This window comes from Larimichthys crocea, chromosome XIV (assembly GCF_000972845.2).
Source record: "Larimichthys crocea isolate SSNF chromosome XIV, L_crocea_2.0, whole genome shotgun sequence".
Classification (NCBI taxonomy): domain Eukaryota; kingdom Metazoa; phylum Chordata; class Actinopteri; family Sciaenidae; genus Larimichthys; species Larimichthys crocea.
Window position 1 is genome coordinate 8,179,577 of NC_040024.1, and position 20,311 is coordinate 8,199,887.

The 20,311-nt window shown below is 38.1% G+C and overlaps 2 protein-coding genes across 2 annotated transcripts in view; both read left to right on the forward strand.

Moving 5' to 3' along the window:
* Positions 1-16: 16 nt before the first annotated feature.
* On the forward strand, positions 17-13,046 carry LOC104925745 (uncharacterized). The gene is made up of 37 exons (XM_027287703.1): positions 17-124; positions 1,723-1,919; positions 2,016-2,236; positions 2,537-2,630; positions 2,707-2,786; positions 2,877-2,945; positions 3,027-3,105; positions 3,212-3,297; positions 3,398-3,493; positions 3,984-4,079; positions 4,241-4,322; positions 4,416-4,456; positions 4,588-4,680; positions 4,887-4,953; positions 5,030-5,115; positions 5,227-5,319; positions 6,167-6,248; positions 6,348-6,391; positions 6,562-6,639; positions 6,769-6,855; positions 6,999-7,080; positions 7,152-7,195; positions 7,333-7,410; positions 7,634-7,720; positions 7,864-7,945; positions 8,017-8,060; positions 8,198-8,275; positions 8,499-8,585; positions 8,729-8,810; positions 8,882-8,925; positions 9,075-9,170; positions 9,353-9,434; positions 9,518-9,561; positions 9,808-9,889; positions 9,966-10,009; positions 10,159-10,254; positions 11,395-13,046. Exons 2-37 carry the CDS (start codon positions 1,736-1,738, stop codon positions 11,401-11,403), a joined length of 2,919 nt encoding a protein of 972 aa, XP_027143504.1. The 5' UTR covers positions 17-124; positions 1,723-1,735; the 3' UTR covers positions 11,404-13,046.
* Positions 12,471-20,311, forward strand: part of LOC104925742 (E3 ubiquitin-protein ligase TRIM21) — a 12,616-nt gene continuing 4,775 nt past the window's right edge. Inside the window, exons 1-15 of the mRNA XM_027287704.1 lie at positions 12,471-12,556; positions 14,516-14,741; positions 14,854-14,981; positions 15,091-15,154; positions 15,241-15,329; positions 15,859-15,946; positions 16,042-16,112; positions 16,257-16,329; positions 16,429-16,508; positions 16,690-16,887; positions 17,622-17,717; positions 17,817-17,920; positions 18,016-18,124; positions 18,234-18,372; positions 18,471-18,497. Of these exons, the coding sequence (XP_027143505.1) occupies positions 14,534-14,741; positions 14,854-14,981; positions 15,091-15,154; positions 15,241-15,329; positions 15,859-15,946; positions 16,042-16,112; positions 16,257-16,329; positions 16,429-16,508; positions 16,690-16,887; positions 17,622-17,717; positions 17,817-17,920; positions 18,016-18,124; positions 18,234-18,372; positions 18,471-18,497 (1,474 nt within the window). The 5' untranslated portion in view covers positions 12,471-12,556; positions 14,516-14,533. The remainder of the gene's footprint in view (positions 12,557-14,515; positions 14,742-14,853; positions 14,982-15,090; positions 15,155-15,240; positions 15,330-15,858; positions 15,947-16,041; positions 16,113-16,256; positions 16,330-16,428; positions 16,509-16,689; positions 16,888-17,621; positions 17,718-17,816; positions 17,921-18,015; positions 18,125-18,233; positions 18,373-18,470; positions 18,498-20,311) is intronic.

Consider the following 20,311-nt stretch of genomic DNA (forward strand, 5'->3'; position numbering starts at 1 on the left):
TTTTTCCAGAAACGAAACTGAAAGCAGAAAAAGTTAACTTGCACAAACTTCACATCTGCAGAGAGGAGATATTTTTAGGGGCAGGAAGCAACAAAAGCAACACAACACGAAAGAAGAGCACACGGTAGGCAACACGAGTACATTTTTAAAACCAATATATGCCAATAATTAATATTTGAGTAGTGCAAGCTTTACACGTCAGCTTGGGTTTTGGCAATAGAGCAAGTAGATGAAAAAATGGTTTGTAGCTAATTGTACTAAAGTATGGTGCATTTGTTTTGGTGTGTTGTGGTGGGACTGTGTATTTCATCACATTGCATGTAGCATGTTGTGATGTTATGACACTCTGTATTACTCTGTACATGCACCACAGTTGGCTGTAAAATCTGTGGGTGTTAAAATGCATGTAAAACTGAATGAAAAAAATGTTTTCCGTCGAGGGATTAACTTCTTTTGTTCTTCACTAATATCTATCTATCTATCTATCTATCTATCTATCTATCTATCTATCTATCTATCTATCTATCTATCTATCTATCTATCTATCTATCTATAAAATGAAGTTATTGATACATTTTAAACGCTGACTGATACATTCACAATTAGGTCTGTTGGCATAGTGTTTCCTGGGTGAGGCAGCGATGCAGGTGCAGTCACCACAAACTGAAATCTCTACAGATTTGAAACCAGAACAAGGAAATGCACTATAGTGTCTCAGTAAACAGTAGAACAGTAAACTCAGTTATTGATGGATAATGACCTGATCGACTCTTCCAAACAAAACCTGCAGATCAGAATGTGTTTCCTCGTGTTTCTTCTAGAGAGGTTATAGAAAAATCTTCTTCTGAAAGTTTCTAGATAGCATCCGACGTCAATTCGCCGTATGACCGATTCCTCTGAGGTAAGTTTTCTAATATTTGCTCTTAGAGGGAAGTGATCGCTTTCAGTACTGCTTCTTGTTATTGTTTTATTCATCCACATGCCTGTTATAGGCACTAAGTACACTTACTCAAGCACACATTTCATGTCTCAGAGGCAAATATTGTACTTTTTATTATTTGTCTTACAGCCTTGGATAATTTTCATATTCCAATTTTTTATTCCTCATACAACCACATTATTACAAACCTATTGTAACAATAAGAATAAGAACATTTTTCCATAGTTAATGGACCTCCTACAACCACACTTCCCAATCTCTGGAACAAAGGTTAGAACCCAAATGCACGACTCAGGAGACAAAGTAAAAAATAAACTAAATATTTTATTATCAATGTACAACAGAAAATCTCTCACTGGGAGGAAAACTCTAAATACTCTAAGAAAACAAAAAAAAACACTAAAGGGAGGGAAAACCTACTAACAAACTCAGGGGGAAAGGTAACAAATGAAAAACCATTCTTATGAGGGAAAAATCTATTAAAATGCAAAGGCTAGACAAAGTAACACAGAAAAATACAAAACCTGATGAGACACAAGACAAGGACAAAAAGAGACGCAGACAATATATACACAGGGTGATGGGGAACAGGTGGAAACAATCAGACCGGTGACGCATGAGGAAAGGCAAGTGACCTGAAACGAGAGGAGAGTTACCATTTCAAAATAAAACAGGAAATGACAACATTGACACAAGCCAACCTAAACATAGCTAACTTTATTAGTCATGACAACTTCTTCCATACTGATCAATAGTAAAATATCTTGTAATGTTTTATACAGACAAACACCAGATATGAGCCTCCAGGTTTGCCACTGTGGCTGGTCCAAAGTGACGACCTACCATGGTTTGAGAACTCACCAGGGGAAGATGGGATGCACGCCGAGGGGCGTGAAGGTTGAAGAGAGTCAACAGCTGTACACTTGGGGAAAACTGGGATTTACAAGGGACCTCATGCAGGATGCCTCTATAAAGACTGGTGGGTTATTTAGTTATTCTATTTTCACATAAATGGTTTAAACTCTTTTGAAAATGGAAATGATTGTAATGAACTCTTCAATATTGTCTCAAACAGATACAACAGACTACTATTCAGGTTTGAGCGTCCAGGTTTGCCACTGTGGCTGGTCCAAAATGACGACCTACCATGGTTTGAGAACTCACCAGGGGATGATGGGATGCACGCCGAAGGGAACGAGGATCCGAGAAAGAGAACAGTACAACTGGAAGAATCAGTATGAAGAAGTGGATCAAAGGAAATATCAGCCACCAAAGAGAGCCATTGTGAAGAAAGAGGTATAGGTCTCAATTACAAGAGGGATATTTAGGGAAACCAGCTAGAAATTATGTGTTTTCTCTGTTTACTGGAGCATGACATTGGGCCAGGCTTAAATATTTCCACATCTATAATTAGATTGTTAATTTGTGGGAAACTAACGACATTCCCATTGACGACAGTCAGGTGGATGATCCCTTTGTCTACAACTCTTAATTTCATTTATTCAATCATCAGTAAAATGAACACTTGTCGTCATCATTGTGACCTAGACACAAGTAATATTAGCTGACTTTTATCTTACCACCTTATCCTGACAGCATGTGCCATCACCACCATCGTGGCCATTGCTACCAAGCACCAAAGTCCGCACCAACTCTGCAGCAGCCGCGATCAAAGAGGAATACAAACCACGTAAGTACAGGATTATAGTCAGTCAACACAAAATTTTGCATTGAAGGTTGGTACTGACCATCTCCTTTTACTACAGATATTGCAACTTCACAGCACTCGTTACAAACTGCCACAAAGTCACATCGTCAATTGCAAGATTTCTCCATTGACGTGCAGGTTAGAGCTATTTATGAATAGTTCAAATTCTCTCACTTGGAAATGACAAAGTATGAAAAGTAACATGTAAATGAAATGAACATCTTGTAGGCCAGGAGACACCCAACACCAACATACCCTGAAACAGTAGTTCGACCTAAGGATCAAAAATTACCACAGGTACTTCACTCTTTGCTATAAACATTACATTATATTTTAATTGCAAGATTTTAACAGTACATTCATTGATATCTTTATTAGATGGCAGACAGTAGAGTGATGGCAGAAAATTGGATCAGCCGTACCAACTCAGCCACAATCAAGGAGGAGCCCGAATCACGTGAGTACAGAACTCGATCGCAGTTCGTTAAGGGCGATATTTAAAAAAAATCTGTTTGAAAAATGAAGCAGCCAAGGCTGAAACTGACCACGTGTTTTTGTTACAGCTTCAGCAATTCCACAGCGGCCTTCCCAGAGAACCTCAAACCAAAAGTCAGGACGTCAGCCGCAGGAACTGTCCACTGGTGTGCAGGTGAAGCAGCTGGAATCCTGACTATGAAATGAAACCAACTATCCATATGCTGACATGAACCAATCTAGTTTGCTGTTGTACTTGCCTCATCCTGTTTTAGGTGAATAGTTCGATCAGGGAATATCCAGTTATTCCACCTCAAGTAACAGCAGCCCAGCCGAAGAAGAAAGACCATAAGAATCAAACAGTATCACAGGTACTTTTGCCAGATGTGACGTAAGTTCAGTTATGAGTATTTAGACCTTGTTGTAACAGACACATTTGTCACTTTTGACTTCACTGGCAGTGTTTTGTAGGTATGTTTGCCTTCCAAGCATGTACAGGAACCTACCATAGCCATGAAACCTGTGAAAAATGCAAAAGGTTCAATTCAAGTTAATCCATTTAGGATTACTGTAGAACTATAGAGGTGCAACATGGTGGTCTCCATAGAAGAAGATCCGAGTCTGTAGTGAGGTAACAAAATCACAAAGACTCTTGTTGTCAGGTGATTATTCACTAATGAAAACATAGTTCTGAATATTAGATTCCATTTCTGCCATATCCTGCTAATGGATCCGCCTAAGTCTTAAACACTGGATGTTTAAAACAAACGTTGTTTTTGACACTGTTTGACACATTGACGAGATTTTCTTGGCAAGATGTGCTATGTCTATGGGCTGTACATGTGTGTGCTTTCATTCAAGACAAGGGAGAGAGCTGAATCTGAATTACAGAAGAAAATTCAGCTCAGAGAAGAAAAAATGAGTGAAATCAGAGAGTGGACGGAGAGAACCTGCGAGGTAAACAGCTGCATTTTATATTCCAGAATCAACTATTAGAAAACTACTGTAACAGGCAGTTAACTAAAACTTAACTAACTATTGCTGAACCGTGTTTACAATGTACATTGTAATTTGTGAAATAACTCAAATATTATGAACTTTCCACCTCTTTCTGACAGAGTGTCCCAGATTCAACGAGCACCAACACCCAAGCAAATTCTGCAGCAGCACAGACCGAAAAGAAGGAGGATCCCAAATCATGTATGTAGTACTGTATATAGATTTTTTTTAAACACAGGTAACTGCTAAATAATCATGAAAACAAAGTATTTGCTGCCTTTTTTTTATCTACAGTGCATGAAGCTGCATGGTCTGATTTCTCCACTGGCATAAAGGTACGAAAACAGCGAATTCTCCTGTGGTGCAAAAACAGATTTCAACACATCCTAAAACACATTCAACCTTAACTTTGCCCATTTTATTCTCATATGTGTCTCACATAAGGTTGTTTTTTATTAATGTTCAGGTGAAGAGAGTGAATATGGAGTGTCCAACCACATACCCAGCAACTGTAGTCCGACCTAAAGAAAAACACAGAGAGGAGCACACATTATTACAGGTACAAACAATATACAATGCACCGACAATCAAAAATGTAATCTTTTACCAGAGTGAAAATTTGATCTACTTACAAATGTCATTCATGTCGTTATTGGTGAACCAGTACAGTAACTGATTTAATTCATTTGACATTAAAAGACATTAATTTTAAAACAATATCAACTCTGTATTAGCACCTTTTAACTTTCCATCTTTACCCGTCAGAATGTGCCAGTGTTACCAAGCATCAACTCTGAAGAAGTAGTCAAAATCAAGGAGGAGCCCAAATCACGTATGTACAAGATTATATTTCAATCAAAACAAGATTTTACTTCAAGGCTGAGACTGATTATTTCCTCTCATTACAGCTTTTGCAACTCCACAAGACTCTCTCCAAAGAGCCACAAACTCAAAAGCAAGCCATCAGCTGCAGGAATTCGGCCCTGGTGTGCAGGTAAAGCAGATTTTCTATGCACTTCCCTAGCCCTTCCCTTTTTCTAAACTTAAGCCTTTATTGTTTCATGTTTGCTTATTTGCAAAGCGCTATGTAAATGTAATCTTTCAGGTGAATAGATCTAGCGACACAGGTTCAACAACTCCACCTCTGGCAAGAGGAGGCCAGCCTAAGGAAAAAGACAGCAAGGATCAAATATCACAGGTATTACACTGTGACCCTGATATCATGTTTTTCAGTCGCTAAGTAGAGCTTTTTGTGATTGTTAACACCAGCTTTGAATATAGCATATATATTATATAGCATATCCTAGTGACAATATGCAATATGAGGTAAATTATCTTGCTGCAGTGTTTTGGACCAACTTTAAACAGATCCACCACAGCGTTTTGGTTTAGTCATCTAAGCAGGTGGACACAAAAGCATGGAAAACCATCCATCAAGCTGCTGTAAAGATAACAGTGGTTGTATTTGCAATATTCCTCAGGTGAAAGTAGCAGGACTGAATAACTGTCTTGATGTTTTTATCAAATTCCAGCTGGTACTCAAAAGGGTTTTTGGAAAAAAGTCAATGAACTAAGGTGTTGGACGTGTTAATAGAGACCTGATCTGAAGTGAAAAGTGAGATATCTAGTTACTAATTACTCATTAACTTTGAGAGGTCACCAGGCCTGACAGATACATAGAGTTGGGTAGCATCAGTGCAGTGATGATTAAAAAACACAACCAAACTTATAGATCCACAGCCCTCACATAAGCAAAGATAAGTAAAAGAAAATGAGTCCAAGAATAGACCCCTGAGGAACGCCACAAGTCAAAGGAGCACAGGTGGACATCTGGTCATCAGCATAAGAAAAAAAACTTTCCAGTTGGATGAAAAAGAGGAAAACCAGTGTAGTGCCACACCAGATATCCCAACCCATTTTTAGAGCTGAATGAGGTATCCAAGAAAGTAATGCATATCATAAATGCATATCAGCTGAAAAAAAACAATTCATTTTGCAAAACAGGGTTCACTTTTGTAGCTTCAATAATTCCACTTTTGTCCCAGAATTTGCCAGATTCAACGAGTTCCACCACCCAAATGAATCCCGCATCAACAGAAGCCACAACTGAGAAGGATCCTCATTCATGTTTGTATCATAATTTATTAAAAAATAATCATAATTAAAATAAATTAATTAATAAGTTAAGGAAATGTGATTGACAGTGACCATCTTCTTTTCCAACAGTGTGTAAAAGTGCACAGTCTTCAGATTGCTCCACTGGTTTGAAGGTAAAGCTGAATTTTGACTTGTTAGGATGTCACAAACCTTTAAAAACACACTGATCATAATACACCATTCTTACACTTTTATACTTGTCAGAACGATAAAAACAAAAAAGTTTTTATGTTTTTATTAGTTATTTGTGTCCAGCTTGCATTGAGTATTAAACATGTTTCAGGTGAAGGAATTAGCACAGATCATTTCAGCCATCACAACCCAGGAGAGAGCAGCCCGACTAAAGGGGAAAGAAAGAGAGGTGCGAATATATTTATATATTTCCAGGTAGTTGCTGGGATGTTAGTAATGGGGGATTGCATGGATTTTTAAGATGGTTACTAGGTGGTTATGAGGATATACTCAGGAGTTTGTATTCATTGTCTTGCAGGCTGAACTTATAGCTTCAGCTACCACTGGCCAGGAAACAGCTGACCACCCAAAGGAGAAAGACGAGGAGGACCAAAATCTATCACAGGTACAGCATCAGTGCCTTGACTGTGCAGTATTAAGTCATGCTTTCTAGGGACAACAGTGTCAACCACTTTGCCCCATTGAAATATCCCAACAACTGTCACATTTGTAATTTAAAGTATTAAAAACCTTCCACTTCTATCTCAGAATTTGCCTGATTCATCTAATGCCACCAGCCAAATGGATCCTGCATCAGCAGAAGCCAGAACTGAGGAGAATCCTAAATCATGTATGTATTATTATTTAGTAATCATGACAAGTAAGGAAATATCATTTACTGACCATCTTCTCTTTCAACAGCGTGTGAAACTGCACAGGTCTCAGATTGTTCCACTGGTTTGAAGGTAAAGCTGAAGTTGGGATGTTAACAAGTACTTCTTAAAACACACTGATGATACACCGTTTTTAGACTTTGTTCTATTCCATTTGGTTTAATGTTTCTATACCACACTTTTCAGAGGAACTGTTGAATATGTTTCAGGTGAAGGAATTAGCACAGATCATTTCAGCCATCACAACCCAGGAGAAAGCAGCCCGACTAAAGGGGAAAGAAAGAGAGGTACGAAAGCTATCACAGGTTGTAGACCCTCTGTAAATGTCATTTTCATATCCTTCTGGTACCAGACAAGTAAAAAACATAATGCACCATGTAAACATATATATATTTATATATTTCCAGGTAGTTGCTGGGATGTTAGTAATGGGGGATTGCATGGATTTTTAAGGTGGTTACTAGGTGGTTATGAGGATATACTCAGGACTTTGTATTCATTGTCTTGCAGGCTGAGCTTATAGCTTCAGCTACCACTGGCCAGGAAACAGCTGACCACCCAAAGCAGAAAGACGAGGAGGACCAAAATCTATCACAGGTACAGCATCAGTGCCTTGACTGTGCAGTATTAAGTCATGCTTTCTAGGGACAACAGTGTCAACCACTTTGCCCCATTGAAATATCCCAACAACTGTCACATTTGTAATTTAAAGTATTAAAAACCTTCCACTTCTATCTCAGAATTTGCCTGATTCATCTAATGCCACCAGCCAAATGGATCCTGCATCAGCAGAAGCCAGAACTGAGGAGAATCCTAAATCATGTATGTATTATTATTTAGTAATCATGACAAGTAAGGAAATATCATTTACTGACCATCTTCTCTTTCAACAGCGTGTGAAACTGCACAGGTCTCAGATTGTTCCACTGGTTTGAAGGTAAAGCTGAAGTTGGGATGTTAACAAGTACTTCTTAAAACACACTGATGATACACCGTTTTTAGACTTTGTTCTATTCCATTTGGTTTAATGTTTCTATACCACACTTTTCAGAGGAACTGTTGAATATGTTTCAGGTGAAGGAATTAGCACAGATCATTTCAGCCATCACAACCCAGGAGAAAGCAGCCCGACTAAAGGGGAAAGAAAGAGAGGTACGAAAGCTATCACAGGTTGTAGACCCTCTGTAAATGTCATTTTCATATCCTTCTGGTACCAGACAAGTAAAAAACATAATGCACCATGTAAACATATATATATTTATATATTTCCAGGTAGTTGCTGGGATGTTAGTAATGGGGGATTGCATGGATTTTTAAGGTGGTTACTAGGTGGTTATGAGGATATACTCAGGACTTTGTATTCATTGTCTTGCAGGCTGAGCTTATAGCTTCAGCTACCACTGGCCAGGAAACAGCTGACCACCCAAAGCAGAAAGACGAGGAGGACCAAAATCTATCACAGGTACAGCATCAGTGCCTTGACTGTGCAGTATTAAGTCATGCTTTCTAGGGACAACAGTGTCAACCACTTTGCCCCATTGAAACATCCCAACAACTGTCACATTTGTAATTTAAAGCATTAAAAACCTTCCACTTCTATCTCAGAATGTGCCTGATTCATCTAATGCCACCAGCCAAATGGATCCTGCATCAGCAGAAGCCAGAACTGAGGAGAATCCTAGATCATGTATGTATTATTATTTATTAATCATGACAAGTAAGGAAATATCATTTACTGACCATCTTCTCTTTCAACAGCGTGTGAAACTGCACAGGTCTCAGATTGTTCCACTGGTTTGAAGGTAAAACTGAAGTTTGACTCATTGGGATGTTAACAAGTACTTCTTAAAACACACTGATGATGATACACCATTTTTAGACTTTGTTCTATTCCATTTGGTTTAATGTTTCTTCACCACACTTTTCAGAGGAACTGTTGAATATGTTTCAGGTGAAGGAACTGGCCCGGATGTTTTCAACTACCACAGCACAGGAAACCACAGTCCGACCAAAAGGGCAACAAAGGGGGGAAAGGAAACTATCACAGGTAGCAGATGCTCTGTAAATCAACATCTCTAAAGGCAACAGAAAGTATAAAACACAACCCACAACACAATCTAGACCTCGTTCAGGAGGATTCTTGTTCTAAGAAAAGAAATTTGAAAAAATACACATCAGTTTTGTTGCAAATTCGTCACATATTCTAAACATTCCACTTCTTTCTGACAGAATTTGCCAGATTCAACAAGTGCCAACACCCAAACGAACCCTGCATCAGCAAAAGCCACAACTGAGGATGATCCTGAACCATGTATGTATTGTGGTTTATTAATAGATAATGATGAAAAGTAAGGAAATGTGATTGATAGTGATTGATATCTTCTCTTTCAACAGCTTGTGAAAGTGCACGGCTTCCAGATTTCTCCACAGGTTTAAAGGTAAAGCTGAAGTTTGACTTCTTCAAACACATTGAGCCCTTTTGCAGATTTTACATGCACACCTTGGTTTTAAGAACAAGCAGCAAATGTGACATTTGTATTACTTATTTGTGGTCCAACTTGCATTGACTGTCCCGACATACATAACAACAAAAGCACTTAATGATCAACAAATCAACAAATTCATTTTTACAAAACAGGGATCACTTTTGTAGCTTCACATATTAAAAACCTTCTGTCTCAAAGAATGTCCCAGAATCAACCAGTGCCACCACCCCAACGAATGCTGCATCAGCAAAAGCCACGACTGACGAGAATCCGAAACCATGTATGTATTATTATTTATTAATACATAATCATGAAAAGTAAGGACGTGATTTAGTGACCATCTTCTCTTTCAACAGCTTGTGAAACTTCACAGCTCCCAGATTTCTCCACTGGTTTGAAGGTAAAGCTGAAGTTTGAGCTCGATACACAGTTCTTACACTTTGTTCCATTGCAGCTCTTTTGCAGATGTTACACGGATACTTTTTCTTTACAGCACTTTTCAAAGGTTTTGATGTTTTCATGATGTTATAAGTTTTAAACATGTTTCAGGTGAAGGACTTGGCCCGGATGTTTGCAGCCATCACAACCCAGGAGAAAGCAGTCCGACCAAAGGGGAAAACCAAAGAGGAAAGAAAACTATCACAGGTTGTAGACCCTCTGTAAATCAAACTCTTAACCGCACTAAGATAACAGAAAGTGAAAAACATAATCTGGCATAAAGACATCGGCGCAATTTGTTGGATACTTAAGCACTGATTGTCTTTTAGGCTGATTGCACTGTGGTCAGCTGTTCTAGTTTTCACTTGATGTGTTACTTCTTATTTAGTACAGTCATCAAGACAAGGTTTTAATTTATCAAAGACAAAACTCAAACAGCCCTGCAGTCGTCTGACAAGCAGTACATAAGTATCTGCTGCTGTACTACCAGACTACAAGGAAGCTTCTCCCTTCAGGCTGTGATAACTGATTTAAACTTTTTTTGTATTGTTCCTATAATTAGTAATCCACAACATAATGTTAAATGTTTAAAGGCCCATATTTCAAATGGTAAAATGAATCATCTAAACCCCAACAAAGCAGCACTAGGGTGAACTGGCAGAGTACGAGTGGGAAATGAGCCGGTTAAGTTTCTGCAGAGCTGATGAGGGAGAGTGGAAACAGGTGAGCAGGTGGGTGGGGCGGTCATGTGACTGGCACTGGAGGGAAAAGGGTTATTGCAGGGCAGGAGGGAGTGTCTGGATGTGGGAGTGTGTCGACCGGAGCGGGAAAACAATCAGACGGCATCTAGTGGACAGGGCGAGAATGGCAACAAATGTCTTTGAGGATTTCCACTTTGATGTTATTTGTTTTACATAACTTATTTTAGATGAAATTAAAATAAGACCTAGCAAAGGAGACACTTTGTTACTGCATGTGTTTCTCTCTCATGCTATGGTTTTCTAATGCTTTTTAGATGCACATAGAAATTTAAACATTCAGATGACTTTGAACTTTTTTGTGGATTCACGCCGCTCGCTTCCTGTTTTGATGCCACAGTTGTGGAAGTGCGGTATCCACCATACTGTTTCCCTTTTTCAGTCTGTCATCAACCAAAAACCTCATCTTTTAACCTATGTGTCATCATGTGGCCGGAAACATATGTGGAAGTGTGTGTAAATACAGGATAAAGAATGTGGACAAAAAGAAATATTTAGAAAGAAAAGTATACTTTCTATGTGTAACACGTCTGTCTCTTCTCTTATATAGTCATCTAAATGTTGTATTGTTGTTTTCTCTTAACTCTAGTTGATGTAAACCTGGATCCAACCCTTGCACACAGACACCTTGTCTCTACTGATGGGAAGAGAGTGAATAACAAAGAAGATAACCGGGAAGCATGGGAGCAACCCTGGGGCTCGACCTCTGGGAAGTCATACCGGGAGGTTGTTGTCATCAACAGGACTGGATGGGATCTGGGTGTAGCGAGATGTGACACGAGCCACAAGAGGCAATTAGGGTTAGAGTACGCAGCCCGGACAGCACCACCAGTTTGTCTTTCCCTGAAAGGAAATGCACAAAAGGCAGGAGTATTTGTGGAGTGTTCATTCATTCACTGAAAGATCTACCTGAAACTGTTGATCTTCTCATTATCTCAGCACCAGTACGTATTACGTAATTACACGGGTGTGTGCACAACATACTTGTAGTTTCCTTAAAGTTCCGCTTCGTTAAAGGGGTCACGAGACATTCCTTTAAATGGTTGAAAGTGAAGCAACACAGTACCACATGTCGAATCTTTTGTAAAGCTCAACCTGTCCGTTAACCGTCTACTAGTGCCTTGTGATGTGTGAACTCAACTTTCATTTCGCTTTAATGGTTTTGCTTGAGTTAATGCAAATAAGTTCACGTGTCCGCAATTCTCCAATCCAGAAGAATGTTCTCCAGAAATGATCATACCGGGTGCATAAGGTTACAAGCCAGTGTAGCACCAACATGGATCAGAATATTGTGTTATTTTTTGGTGTATATACATATAAAATTATAAATATTCTAAAAGTATTACTTCTTGAACTATATTTAATGTACAAATGGGTAGAATGAAAAATAAAGTGGACACCCCAAGAAAGTCTTTTTCTGTTTATGTGACATGCAGTTGAAATTTAAACGTATCCTTCTGTTACACTCATTTATTGTGAAGTTAATCATGGACACTGTACCTACATGTTTAAATAATAAACATATCAGAGGGGGGTGTTACTACTTTTTCCATGTGAATCCACGTTGGAACTCGTAGTGAACTCCAAATGACAGCATGTTTTTTTAAGTTGTGCTTTGGGGCATTTAAAGGTAAACGTCAGTATTATTTATCCTGAAACGAAACTGAAAGAGTTCAGGACGTGCAGAGAGAGTAAGTAAGAGAGACAGAGAGTGACAGACAGACCACAGAAGAACACCGAGCTTTGAGAGGGTAAGGTAGGCTGGAGGCCTGATCTCTGTTCATTATTAGAATTATGATACTTTAAAACGTTTGATGTTAACTTGAATTCTGATATGAACAAACGCAAAGAACAAGAAAACATGACAGGTTAGATGTTCAGTGACTCATGTTACGTTTGCAAAACTTTAATGCAAATAATAGATATTTATGTGAGTTGCTTTTGTAAACTTTGTGCTACTATTAGAGGTCAGGTTGTTAAATGTATTGTGAAATATTTCAGCTTACAGCTTCAATCAGGTTGACTAAATACATGATTGACGGTGCAAACATTAAATACGTGTCTGATTATGTAACATAAGGAAAACAGGGCATGTGGTGAACCACAGGTTTCAGGGTGTGCACCGAAGTGTGTATGTTTTCAATAGGCTGTTTGTTTGCTCTAATGAAGGCTATTCAAGTGCATTTCATTATGATTCTACCTGTAAGATTATATGTGACAATTAAAATGAACATGAACTAACCACTTATTAATGTAATGAAAATACATAATGTCTTATTAATTGTGATGTTATCTCTTATTTTACACTACTACAATAGTGTTAATTCTTATTTTCAATTCAGTTTTATTTATGCAGAAATCATAACCAAAGTTCTCTCATGACATTTTCCATTCAGAGCAGATCTAGACCGAACTCTTAAAATAAATAAATATAATGTAGCCATAATCCATGTGAAAGGTGAGAAGAGCTCATTGCATCATAGGAAGTCCCATGTCATACTAGTATTACACAAACATATATACTCATTTTTATACAGTTTTCACATTTTTTATTAATTATGAATGTATAATATAATAATAGAAATAATACTTATCTATGCCACTGCCACATATCTGGAAAACTGAACATTGAAGCTCTCTAACCTTTTTATCTATAGATATCTGAATGTTGTACACGTTTAATCTTGTCTTATGTTCTCATTACTCAACTTTAAATAAAAAAAATTGTAAGTTGATTCAATCCCATTCCAAGAATACTTTTAACAAGGTTTTCTTGATGCCAAAAATCTTTTTTTCCCCTTTTTTACTCTATGTTATTGTGTTATTACAACAGGAGGTAGCCTATACTGTACAATATACTCAGTACCTACCACTAGAGGGCGACTAATAACTGACTCATCCCAGTCCTGCATAACCATGGACCAAACAGCAACATCAGTCATCATTGATTATCCCTGAACTCAAATGCAAATAATAATAATAAAAAAAAGTATTAGAAGACTTATCAGCACTACTTATGAGCAAAAAGATATTTAAATTAGGTTCCAACAGAGTGTATAACAAAGTATGTTCACACTCAGAAATGGCTGTCTCATATGGGGTGCCCTTTGTAAAGCGTCTCGCTCACCCGAAACATTTAGCTTCAACATTTAGATTATAATTTATATTTAACATTATATTTAGATTAAGATTTAGATTTATATTTAACATTATATTACATTATATTTAACGTTTATATTTATATTTATTGTTAACTTAGATTTAGTATTTAACGTTTATATTTTATTGAGATTTATATTTAACATTTAGATTTAGATTTAGCATTTAGATTTTACATTTACAATTTTACAAAAAAGTGACTCTCAAAAATTCAAACCAGTTTTTTAAACATTGTTTTTAGCTAAATGTGACAAAATGTTGCTGTTATTTTCAGAGCGAGACGCTTTACAAACGGCACCCCATAGTCTCAGGACAAAAAGATAGAAAGCTTAAAATGTGATTAAATATGCATAGGAAAAACTGTTTTAAATGATGCACCTTAAATCAGAAATAACAGTATTGGTCACTGTAAGCCCCATGTCACAATTGTGTTTCCAGGTTTAGCACAATATTGTTCCTGAACATGTGTGTTCCTTAACAGTTTGATTCTTAATATGTTGGATTAAAACAAGACAAATGCATGCAACAAAATGTGCATTTGACTTCTACAGATAATCACCACATCAGACATGAGCCTCCAAGTTTGCAACTGCTGCGGCTGGTCCAAAGTCACGTCCTACCATGGCCTGAGAACTCACCAGGGGAAGATGGGATGCACGCCGAAAGGAATGAGGATCCCAGAGAGTGAACAATTCGGATACAGCAGTTACATTCCTAAACTGACATACATAGGACCTCCAATTACAATAGAAGAGCCTTCAATGATCTTCAAGCCTGGTGAGTTGTACACAGCTGAATCCTCTTTGTGTTGTTGTGTCCGTGTCTCTAATTCACCGACTGTAAACAAACTCTACTGTATGTACATTGTAACATGGATGTCTTCTTATAGTTTCAAAGGGTTTCACAGGCTTTACTTTGATAAAAGACGAACGTGAAGCAGACACGAGGATAGATCTATGGAAAGAATCTCTTCAAAAGGACAACGGACCAATTTACAGCACTCCAGTGAAGAACCAGGTATGCTCAAGCAACAATAAACATGTCACTTACTTAAAGATCAGTCCATGAAGGTGTCATGGGATATCGAATGTTAACAAGTAGAACTCTTTAAATCTCTCTGTGACAGAATGTGCATCCAATCTTCACTACGCAAGAGAGTCCAACAGAAGCTGGACTAATGTTCCAATCATGTAAGTATTATAATTATACTTCATTCATGAGGGGGCATAGCAGAAAGTACCTTTGTTTAACAGTGACCATCTTCTGTCTCCAACAGTGTTGGAAACTCAACAGCTCCCACGGAAAACAGCCACGAACTCAGACAAAACTCACAGAGCGCTTGATTTCTCCACTGGTACACAGCAGGTACAACAGATTTCTGTTTAAAAGTAGTTCCAATCCCTGGTCCCAATCGTTAAAACACACAAGAAATGTAACAATTTAGCGAGGCATGTAGAGGCCGACCAGTTTTTGAGAATGTAGGATTGCCACTGCATCCCAACCCAAGGCACTGCATTCCAGTCCCCACAAGGGGTCACCAAAATGTCGGTATCCCCCCCTGTAGACATGAGGCCTTCTTGATTTTAAGAAATGTACAAAAACCTTTACATAAATGTACAGTATGCCTACATCTCAGCATTTGTTCTGTGAAGACAACTAAAAGAAATTGAAATGAAAAGCCAAGAGAAGAAGAAGATGAGGAAAGTGCAACATTCGCAGAAAATAATCTGCTCAAAACTCTTTTTTGGGCTACAACAACAACAGAAAAGCAGTACGTTACATAAAAAGTTTGAGAACCTTCGTCCACTGTATCTTTAAAAACAGGTTAAAATGCCTGATGGAGAAATGTTAGCAGAACTTTGTTGAGTAAAACACAAAATCTTTTCTCTGACAGCCTTTCCTGACGCCGGTGACACACATCTTCAACACCCAAGTGAATCTTGCAACCACAGAAATCAACATGAAGGAGACAAACAAATCATGTAAGCTCTATAACTTTCATAAGAACAGAGCAGGAACAAGATAAAACCTGTTTAAAGGAGCTTTGTTTTACAGTGACCATCATCTTTCTTTGCAGTGTTTGAACCTCAGCAGCACTCTCATCTAACTGACACCAACTCCGTCCATCTCTCCACGGTTGCACAGCAGGTACAGCAGATTCTTTAAACATCCTCAAACAACCGACAAACTTTGGAACAACCATCAATGTGTTATCCATAAACACAATATGTCAATGTGTCTGTAAATACAGTTTAAAATGTCATGAAGCTATCTTCCACTTTTCCCTCACAGCCTTTCCTGATGCCGATGTTACAGTCCCTCAGCACCCAAGTGAATCCTGCAGTCGCGGAGACAAATAAATCATGTATGCCGTATAACTGTCATTAATTCATAACAGGAACAGAGCAGGAAAAACACAGAGATGAGTCAAAGCAGCTTTGTTTGACATCTTCTTTCTCTACAGTGTTTGAAACTCCACAGCACTCTCCTCCAACCGCCACCAAAGCTCGTCGAGCGCTTGATTTCTCCACTGGTGCACAGCAGGTACAGAAGGTTTATTGACTTGTTAATCCAGCTGCATCTTGTTAATCAGTCCTTAAATGCAACCTCAGGATGCATCTGTAATAATACAATATAAAACTACACTACATTGCAGACTGATAAGTTCTACTGTGCATAGATCAGATCCATCATTTTATTCTCATTCGGTGCTTTCATCCTTTAGGTGGGGCAACTGACCTGGGATCTTCCCGTGACCACAGCTCAGGAAACGTCAGCCCGACCAACGGAGACAGAGTGGGAGAAAGAGATGGCGAAGGAGAAGGAGAAAGAGAGGGAGAAAGAGAAGGAGAAAGAGAGAGAGAAAGAGAAAGAGAGGGAAAAGGAGAGGGAGAAGGAGAGAGAGGCTCAAAAACTACTCAAGGTACCAATGTCCATTCTAAGTCCAGTTCAGTAAGTCAAAATTCGGCTAATTACCAAATGTTCACCCACTAACACTAAATTAAACTTATGCTTTGTCTGAATTCTAATACTTCCATTAGTACACTTATATGTAGTACACACTTATATGTAGTGCACACTATCTACTTCCTGGCATAGTGCACTAATTCAGCAAGGTAGTGTTGTCTCAATACGAGTACGATTGTTGTGCACTTACCGGAAATGACGGTCGCAACATTCCTTGGATTCGCTTCTACTTTTTCGACTAATTAAAATCAGGCGGATTATTAACGCCAACATTTGGCTGCCAAAATTTAAATGTAAAACATATGTACAACTTACTTTTGTACATTTGCACTATTCACCGCAACCAGCAGCTTCCTCTGTCGCCATTTTCGTAATGGCGTTGGTCGTATGTAACCAAATGGCGACCACTGAGGGCGAGAATTTTTTGACCATCATGAGTGCACCATGCGGTACACTGCATTTTGCCATGCTTTTATGTATGGAAGTACATGAATTCCAACACAGCATAAGATGGTGTGTTATTATACCTGCTACACATCGGCATGTTGTGGTGGACTCTATAGAGTATTATATATTTCGTTTTTTAGATTCCAACGTGATCAGTTTACTTTACAGACATCAGTACTGTCATTATAACTGGTCACTCCACTGTATGCATGCTCATAGCAGTACTTTTTGTCATCATTCAAGGTAAAGCAAGACAGGATAAAGGCTGATTTACAGCAGAAAATCCATATGAGAGAACAAAAGATGGCTGAAGTCAGATCATCTGTAATAGCCAGCAAGGTAAGCGATGGTAGATTGGTATTGGTAGATTTTTAGCTTCATGATTTTAGTTTTGTTTAATACTTCTTTAGCAAACTCACTGTCCATGACTCCTTTCAGGGCAGCTTGGATACTGAATGGCTGGAGATCAACAACGTGTTCGCAGAGGTGATGAGAGTTGTGGAGGACGCTTGGAAGAAAGCGCTTCAACCTCTGGAGGAGAGGTCGGTCATGTGGAGCCATCGATACAAAGAATAAACTGTATGCAGTCATATGGTACTGAAGGTTTTATTATAATTACCTGTGTGTTATTTTTTAGGAGAGACAGAGTAAAGAGAGAAGCACAAAATCTGATCCAGGGACTGCAAAAGGAAGTTGACAAACTCAAAAAGACCATTGACGAGTTGGACAAAAATCCAAACTTGCAGGTTGGAAATAATCCTCATAAATTCAATGTATTATTTTCCTTGATTTGTATTTATGACTCTTTAAAATGATTTTATACTGACATTTGTCCCTGTGCACACATACACACAGACTTCTCCTCTAACAGGCCTTGATGAATCTTGGAAGAACGTTACTGTTGACGGTTCATTCTCCCATGGTACACTAAGAAGTCAAACATCAAACATGATGGAAGAAATCCAGCAGAAACTGGAAAAACTCTCTTCTGTTGGTAAGTACGCCTTTATGTCCACCAGGGTTTGTATTTAATTGAATTAAGATCTGTATTTAAAGCCGTTTGTGATCATATATTTATTTCTCTTTGCGTAGAACTCAAGAGGATTCCTACATTTGAAGGTATGTAACTCCACTCTAAAAAAAATGTTGTTATAAGTATTAAAACAGGAAAAAAATATTGATTGATTTATTAATTATAATTATTCTACATTTTATTCTAAATGTCAGACTGTATGTGTGTGTTGTGTAGATGCTCTAATGTAAAGACATCACAACATCATACGGACTGTTTGATTTTATGTTCATCCAGCTCGTTATTATTTGAGTTTGTGACCCACACTTGGACTTTTTCCTGCATATTTGTTATTCTGTCATGAGTATTTTAAGTATTTCTCCTACAGGCAGAGGGAGAGGAGGAGCTACGACGGTAGTGTTTGTCTCAATACGAGTACGATTGTTGTGCACTACGGAAATGACGGTCGCAACATCCTTGGATTCGCTTCTTATACTTTTTAAAATCAGGGGATATAACGCCAACATTTGGCTGCCAAAATTTAAATGTAAACATATGTACAATTACTTTTGTACATTTGCACTATTCACCGCAACCAGCAGCTTCCTCTGTCGCCATTTTCGTAATGGGTTGGTCGTAGTAACCAAATGGCGACCACTGAGGGCGAGAATTGTTGACCATCATGGTGCACCATGCGGTACACTGCATTTGCCATGCTTGTATGTATGGAAGTACATGAATTCCAACACAGCATAAGATGGTAACGTTTTATTATACCTGCTACACATCGGCATGTTGTGGTGGACTCTATAGAGTATATATATTTCGTTTTTTAGATTCCAACGTGATCAGTTTACTTTACAGACATCATACGTCATATATACAGGTCACTCCACTGTATGCATGCTCATAGCAGTACTTTTTCATATTCAAGGTAAAGCAAGACAGGATAAAGGCTGATTTACAGCAGAAAACCATGAGAGAACAAAAGATGGCTGAAGTCAGATCATCTGTAATACCAGCAAGGTAAGCGATGGTAGATTGGTATGTAGATTTTTAGCTTTATAGTTATGATTTAGTTTTGTTTAATACTTCTTTAGCAAACTCATTGTCCATGACTCCTTTCAGAGACTTGGAAACTGAATGGCTGGAGATCAACAACGTGTTCGCAGAGGTGATGAAGTTGTGGAGGACCTTGAAGAAAGCGCTTCAACCTCTGAGGAGAGGTCGGTCATGTGGAGCCATCGATCAAGAATAAACTGTATCAGTCATATGGTACTGAAGGTTTTATTATAATACCTGTGTGTTATTTTTAGGAGAGACAGAGTAAAGAGAGAAGCAAAGATCTGATCCAGGGACTGCAAAGGAAGTTGACAAACTCAAAAAGACCATGACGAGTTGGACAAAAATCCAAACTTGCAGGTGAGGTTGGAAATAATCTCATAAATTCAATGTATTATTTTCCTTGATGTATTTATGACTCTTTAAATGATTTTATACTAATTTGTCCCTGTGCACCATACACACAGATTTATCCTTACAGGCCTTGATGAATCTCGAGATTGGAAGAACGTTACTGTTGACGGTTCATTCTCCCTCGGTACACTAAGAAGTCAAACATCAAACATGATGGAAGAAATCCAGCAGAAACTGGAAAAACTCTCTTCTGTTGGTAAGTAGCCTTTATGTCCACCAGGGTTGTATTTAATTAATTAAGATCTGTATTTAAAGCCATTTGTGATCATATATTTATTTCTCTTTTGCGTAGAACTCAAAGATTCCTACATTTGAAGGTATGTACTCCACTCTAAAAAAAATGTTGTTATAAGTATTAAAACAGGAAAAAAATATTTATTTTTTTATTAATATAATTACATTCTACATTTTATTCTAAATGTCAGACTGTATGTGGTGGTATTTG

Excerpts from the sequence above, each read along its gene's own strand:
- LOC104925745 (XM_027287703.1), top strand. The coding sequence starts at position 1,736 with ATGAGCCTCCAGGTTTGCCACTGTGGCTGGTCCAAAGTGACGACCTAC. Across the intron at positions 2,787-2,876 it reads ATTTCTCCATTGACGTGCAG|GCCAGGAGACACCCAACACC; the intron begins GTTAGAGCTATT and ends AACATCTTGTAG. Across the intron at positions 7,721-7,863 it reads AGGACCAAAATCTATCACAG|AATTTGCCTGATTCATCTAA; the intron begins GTACAGCATCAG and ends CTTCTATCTCAG.